This window comes from Amblyraja radiata, unplaced genomic scaffold (genome assembly GCF_010909765.2).
Source record: "Amblyraja radiata isolate CabotCenter1 unplaced genomic scaffold, sAmbRad1.1.pri S148, whole genome shotgun sequence".
NCBI lineage: Eukaryota > Metazoa > Chordata > Chondrichthyes > Rajiformes > Rajidae > Amblyraja > Amblyraja radiata.
Window position 1 is genome coordinate 17,364 of NW_022630134.1, and position 7,079 is coordinate 24,442.

At 42.5% G+C, this 7,079-nt stretch overlaps 1 protein-coding gene across 1 annotated transcript; it reads right to left on the reverse strand.

Moving 5' to 3' along the window:
- Window positions 1-708: 708 nt before the first annotated feature.
- LOC116969300 (hemicentin-2-like) lies at window positions 709-6,747 on the reverse strand. Its single transcript, XM_033016168.1, has 4 exons — window positions 6,555-6,747; window positions 4,770-5,060; window positions 1,922-2,182; window positions 709-962 (listed from the first exon to the last, which is right to left on the reverse strand). Exons 1-4 carry the CDS (start codon window positions 6,730-6,732, stop codon window positions 952-954), a joined length of 741 nt encoding a protein of 246 aa, XP_032872059.1. The 5' UTR covers window positions 6,733-6,747; the 3' UTR covers window positions 709-951.
- Between the last annotated feature and the right edge of the window lie 332 nt (window positions 6,748-7,079).

The following is a 7,079-nucleotide window of genomic DNA, read 5'->3' on the forward strand; positions in this document are numbered from 1 at the left end:
GCTTGGTCTTCAACAGAAGAAGATGGTTTAGTGTGCGTGCTTCAAGGTCCATTGGATCATCAGAACTCTTGGTAACGGGTGGATCATTTAAAATTGCTTCAACTTCACAAATTAAAGTTTGCAATCCTTCATCATCCAGAACTTGTTGGTTAAGAACAGAGCACAGCACATTTTGAATCATTTTGAACCATGCGGATCAATCGGACCCAAACACCGCCCTGATGGGATCCTACCGGGGGTTAAAGTACCACCTTATCCCTCGCTGAAGCATAGCACTCTGGATCTTGTCCTGATTCAAGTGCTTCTCTCAATTCTCTTTCCGCTCCGATAAAATTTGTACCATTGTCTGATCTTAAAGATGAAACTTGACCTCGTCGACAGATTAATCTTCGTAATGCATGGATGCAGGAGTCTGTGTCAAGTGTAGATGCAACTTCAAGATCTACTGCCCTGCTTGCCATGCAGGTGAAGATTACACCATACATTTTAACATGACTTTGTCCTCTCTTGATCTCTAGAAGACCGAAGTAGTCTACTCCCACATCTGTAAATGGAGGCTTGTCTGGTAGAATCCTCTCCAGGGGCCAGTCAGCCATTTTTTGTTCTCCATCTCTTCCCCACTGTCGTTTACACACAACACTGTCTGTTATGGCTTTTCTTGCAGCGGAGGTCGCTTTGATAATCCAGTATTTTATACGGAGGTGAGACGGCATATGATTTCTTCTTCCATGTCCGAGTTGTTCATGGATATGTCGTAACAGTAGTGTTGATATGTGAAGGTCCTTCGAGACACTGATAGGATGTTTGGCCTCTTCAGGCATCGCTGGTCTATTCTGGCAACCGCCTATCTCAGAAGTCCATCATCCAGCACCGGATCTAGCTTGTACAAATGACTGCTTCTTTTGACACCATTTTTACCAGCTTCTAGTACTGATAGTTCTTCTTTGAATCCTAGTCTTTGACTGAAAGATGACCACGCTTTCTGCTTGGAAAAGATCTTCAGGACATAAACACTGTCCGCGGAGTGTTGTTTTAAAGACTTGCATCTCCTTTTCAATCCTTTTCTTTAATTTGCCAGAATCTTTTTCAAAGCTACTCACATTCTTAGTCTGTCATGGTAGACCACGACAGCAACAGGCCACGACAGCGATAGGCAATGGCAGCGGCAGCGGCAGGCCACAGCAGGGCTAGGTCAGGGTGCAGGCATTGAAAACCAGTTGAAAGAATGAATGTCACGAGCAAAAGAACAGGAAGTGAACCAAGGACTTATTTTATATACACAGCAGATGGGTGTAATCTACATTTCTCTGCCAGGGTCAGTGGGAGGATATTCAATTGTGGCATGATGGCACAGCGGTAGAGTTGCTGCCTTACAGCGCCAGACACCCGGGTTCGATCCCGACTACGGGTGCTGTCCGCACGGAGTTTGGGTGTTCTCCCCATGACCCTGTGCATTTTCTGCGAAATCTTCGGTTTCCTCCCACACTCCAAAGACGTATAGGTTTGTAGGTTAATTGGTTTGAATAAGTGTAAATTGGTCCTAGTGGGTGTAGGATAGTGTTAAAATGCAGGGATCGCTGGTCGGTGCAACTCTGTGGGCCAAAGGGCCTGTTTCTGTGCTGTATCTTTAAACTAAACTAAGCTAATTGTATTGTTCATAGGTGACTGGGGGAATATCCAAAGGAAAGAATTTGGAGGGCTGTGGGCAAAGGAGTGAGATTAGCTGGATTAAATAAAACAGTAAATTACTAATTGGCCAAAAGGCTTCCTTCGATGCGATAACCTTTAAGAGATTCAGTGAACTATATTAACTCAGCTCATGTCTATCTATTACGGTGCTGATTTACACAGGTTGCATTCGATAGCCCACCAATAGAAAGTGTTCACAAAGATTATCCCAAAATAATTAATGAAAGATTACCATGAAGAATTAAATTGTAATCTTGCTTGATGGAGCTGATGGGATTTTTGGCGATACAGGTATACGTTCCACAGTCACTGACCAAACTACGTGTAATAACAAGTGTGCTGTTCTCTTCTGTAAATTGGTGATGCTGGGAAATTCCCCCTCCATCTTTCCACCATTGATACTCAGTAGGATTTCCAGTGATGTCACATCTGAGATTGATGAGGAATCCCAAGGATCTGTTGTCTTTCAATATCAAAACATCTGACAGTTTTTCTGTAGAAGAAAAAAATGTTGCTGAACTATAATATTCCTGCCTTGACTCAGAATGAATTCCTGCCCAATAACATTGCACCAAGTGTGTACAAATGGACGTATTTCTTTATGTTCACATACACAAAGATATATATATAAATATAGAAATTAAGAGCAGGATTTGTATTTCAACCGAAGCCTGAATTGCCATTGAATGAGATCATGACATTGTAACCTCAACTCCACATTCCTGTCTACCCACAGTACCAATATACCCCGTGCTTATTCTTTACCTACTTAGCGGCTTAACAATATTACAAAACACAAATCCTCTACCTCAAAAGAAAAATAGGAGAGCCAGAGAGATCTCATCCCACATTGATATATTGTGATGGTGATAAATTGCAATTGGTCCAGGTTCTTGCAAAGGACCTGATATGAACCATAACCAATGTCTTAAAGCACTTCTTCACCATGGACTTTAGTACCACCAGTCAGTGGTCATTGAAGCACTTATGGATTGCTCTATCACCTTGCTCTTATGACTGCCCTTTAAGCCTCAGTAATGAGAGGTTGAAGATGTCCGCAAAATCTCCCGCCAGTTGGTCCACGCATGTTTTGAGAATGCAACCATGTACACCATCAGGTTCAGATGCTTTCCAAGAGTTAACCCTTCTGAAGGATCTTCTGACATCGGCAACAGAGATTGCAATACCATCATGAGTTATGGAAAGGAGCGTCAGTGTTCTCCCTAATGAAGCATGCGTGGAACACATTAAGCGCGTCCGGGAGTGACGCCTCACTGTCGTTTGATCTGCCACTTGATTTTGCCTTGCAGGAACTGATGGCATGCAAGCCCTGCCACAGCTGCCGAATGTCTGTCTTTTCTTCCAATTTAGAGCCAAAGATTACGGACCTCCTGGTTCATCCAAAGCATCTGGTTGGGGAATTCTCGGAATGGCTTTTGTGGGAACACGCTCTTCCACACATGATAATAATAATAATGGATGGGATTTATATAGCGCCTTTCTAATACTCAAGGCGCTTTACATCGCATTATTCATTCACTCCTCAGTCACACTCGGTGGTGGTAAGCTACTTCTGTACCAACAGCTGCCCTGGGGCAGACTGACGGAAGCGTGGCTGCCATTCTGCGCCTCCCACCACCAATCACTCACACACATTCACACACAGGCAAAGGTGGGTGAAGTGTCTTGCCCAAGGACACAACGACAGTATGCACTCCAAGCGGGATTCGAACCGGCTACCTTCCGGTCGCCAGCCGAACACTTAGCCCATTGTGCCACCTGTCGTCCTTATGAAGCCGGAAACAACCGTGGCATGTTCGTTCAGGTCCATTGCTGAGTCCTTGTACATCGCACAGTCTACCAATTCTAAACAACCCTGCCTCCCCTGACCTTGTTCAACCCAGGACAACACTAGGGCTCAAGGTAACTGAAATGTCCTTTATTTTGCTTGTCGTTATTAAAGTGATTCCCGGACTCTCCTGCCATCTCAAATCCCTCATCAACTTGATCTGACCCTACACTATTCATGAATAGGCCAGGTCCCATTGCTTGTGACCTAAACAGGTTCCAGCTCTGGCGATGCTTTGGTTCAAAATTCTCAATTCTCCATCTCATTCTAAAATTTCAGAAGGGCTTTATTTCCCTGCTTCAGACACTTAATCCTCAGCTTCCTCAATTCTAGCTTCTTAAACGTTCTCAGTTTTATGCCCCTATATTGTCAGCTGAATTTCCATTCTCTGGAATTCATTCCCTGAACTTCATTTTCGCTCTACCTCCAAGATGATTAGCCATTTTCTCACACTGTGTTGCTCGACATTAAACCTATGAAGGCTTCTTGGAAATTCCTTTGGTCATTTAAAAATGCACAAATGAAAACTGTTGTTCCCTTTCAGTGACATGATTGCATGAGACTATCAATGTCTTCGCACTCAATTTGTATATTGATGTCACTGATACTGAAGCAAAAATCATGCAAGATGCAAAAAGAGCAGCCTGCAACTGAAAATGGAAACGGGAGAGGAAAAGACAGTCTAAGAATTTAGATTAAAAGAGACACAAAGTGCTGGAGTAACTCAACTGGTCAGGCAGCATGTCGTGAGAACATGGATAGGTAATGTTTCGGGTTGGGACCAGTCTGAAGAAGGGTCCCAATCCGAAATGTCACAGTCGTGTTCTCCAAAGATGTTGCTCAACCCACTGAGTTACTCCAGTACTTTGAGTCTCTTTTGTTTGTAACACAACATCTGCAGTTCCTTGTGACCCCATAACGTTTTTGATTATTAGCTATCACGGGATAGTGCATTGACACAGCACCATGGACATTGCACCACCCTCCGCAATAGGAAATTCCAACCCTTAGGTTTGATAAACACTTCTCTTTCTCCCATCGCAGCAGTAAAGGGATAGAGACTGGATTGCGGTCCCGATTGAACTCTTCCATGGTGGCTGCCTGAACGGCAGCTTTCAATGCCAAGTATTTCAGTATTTATTCCATCATGTGTTCTTTAATGGAAATAACCATCACAAATTCTATACTCACTATTTTACATTTTGTGATATGAATAGTGAAAATTACCTACCAAAGATAAGCAGTCGTAATATTTTTATCTCTTCGTTATTTATAAGAAATGTGTAATTTCCGTCGTCACCATGTTGTAATTCATTTATCGTCAGAGTGCCCATGGAAGGATTAAACTTCAAACGGGACTTGAACTGGTCAGTTGGTTCCATTGTGATGTGACCCGGGATGTGACTTAAAATATAGTCGCCATAGAAGGTCCAACTGATATAATTCTTACTGGGATCAACTTTGAGTTCAGGATCCAATAAAACTGATGAACCAAGGACACCAATTACTTCTTTTATTTTATCTGTATAGAAGAAAAATAAATGTACTCATTTAAACACTGAAACATTGACAAGTATAACTAAAGCAAATGAATACATACTGTACCACGTGAGCAGACACTGGAAGAATTTGCTGGGTTTACGGACTTGGCTATTGATTAAACATGTAATATCAACCTAATCTAAGTTAAATTGCCAAGAAAGACACAAAACAGATCATGAACATTTAAATTAATTACAGCCAAAGCTACACACATCTGTGTTCCCCTTGGTCCGCACCTTTCACCCACCAGCCTCCGCATCCAACAGATCACCCTCTGATCTTCTCATCACCTCCAACGTGATCCCAGAAACCGTTCCCTCCACAACTCCTGGGCTCACATCCCATCCAAACGAAACCACTGCCTCCCCATTAACTTTCTCCTACGACCACAGGAGATGTAACACCTGGCCCCATACCCCTTCCGTCACCTCCATCCGGAGACTTCAGCAGTCCTTCTAGGTGAGAAAGAGGTTCATGTTCGCCTCCTCTGACCTCATCAACTGCATCCAGTGTTCCCAATGTGGGTTCGCCCTCAGTCCTCCAAGGCATACTCGATTCCCAGTTGCGAACATTGAATTCTCCAATTTCTTCCACTTCAAACCCCCCCCACCCATACACAATTCTTCCTCTGGCTTCACTGTGTGAGACAGAACACAAAAACTTTCAGTCTTAATCTTTGGCCTTTGTTCCAACCATCTATCAAAAATGCACCTTGCCTGTGTCTACCTATCACCATACATAGACACAGACACACACTCAATCTGGAGAAAGTTCCTGACCCAAAACGTCAGCTATCCATATATCTAGACTGAAGAAGGGTTTTGACCTGCAATGTCACCTATTCCTTTTCTCCAGAGATGCTCTCTGACCCGCTGAGTTACTCCAGCTTTTTGTGTCCATCTTCAGTTTAAACCAGCATCTGCAGTTCCTTCCTACACTGAAATCATCAACATCAGGTAACTGACTTTCCCCATTGTGTCAGAACTGGCGAGGTCCATTGAAGCTCATCCATCTGTAATGTTGACTCAGTCTATCTTTTTCTGCTGTCATGTCCTGGCAATGTTAGGAATTTCCTACAGCTCTGCTCTTCAGTTATCACATTGTTATTTGCACTCTCTCTCCAACTTCTCTTGTTAATCCATTAAACAGATCACTCATCACTGACCGTTTATCAGCAATGCAACCTTGGTCTTACCCCATCACAAATATTCTCTCTCTCCTATCCCTCCCTCATCATTCTCTCTGCATCTTTTTCCATTCCACAAATAGAGCAGTGGAAAATCCGATCACAATTCCAAGTTGACTCCTCTATGAGTTGATATATGTATCGCAGCCACGGAAAGTGACTGTGCGACCGCAGTCAACATCTAGTCCAGCAGTGTATACTCGACAAGGCACAGTATACTACTTATTTATTAATGGAAACACTATCGACAATCCTAATGCAGCATCTCCAACAGGTGCAACTACTCACCATTGAGAAGTAATTGCATTACTCTGAACTCTTGTCCATCCACAGAAAATATATAATCTCCTTGGTCACTGGCTTTTAATCCGTTTATTCTCAGTCCACCAGAAGAAGCAAAAAACTGTAAGCGGTTCTTGAACTGGTCACTTGGTTCCATTGTGGCAATATTTGGGATGTGATCCATAATAATGTCACGGTTTTTGTTATTGGCGACAAATGTCCAAAGAATTTCATTCTTGTTGGGATCAACCTTGATTTTAGGATCCAATAAAACTGATGAACCAAGGATACCAATCACTTCTTTCATTTTAGCTGATTAGGATAAAAGAAAACTTATTTAAACCAAGGTACTAATGAAACATTGAAATGTGGCAGCAAATGAAATAATTACAATACATTTGTGTACATGAGGAGAGATTGTGGAGCTGAACTCTAGTTCATGATCCAACTCAGAGCTCATTTTCACAAGTTTACATTTGTAATATTAATAATTCAACTAGGCTAAATTGTCTTAAATAATGTAAAAGATCT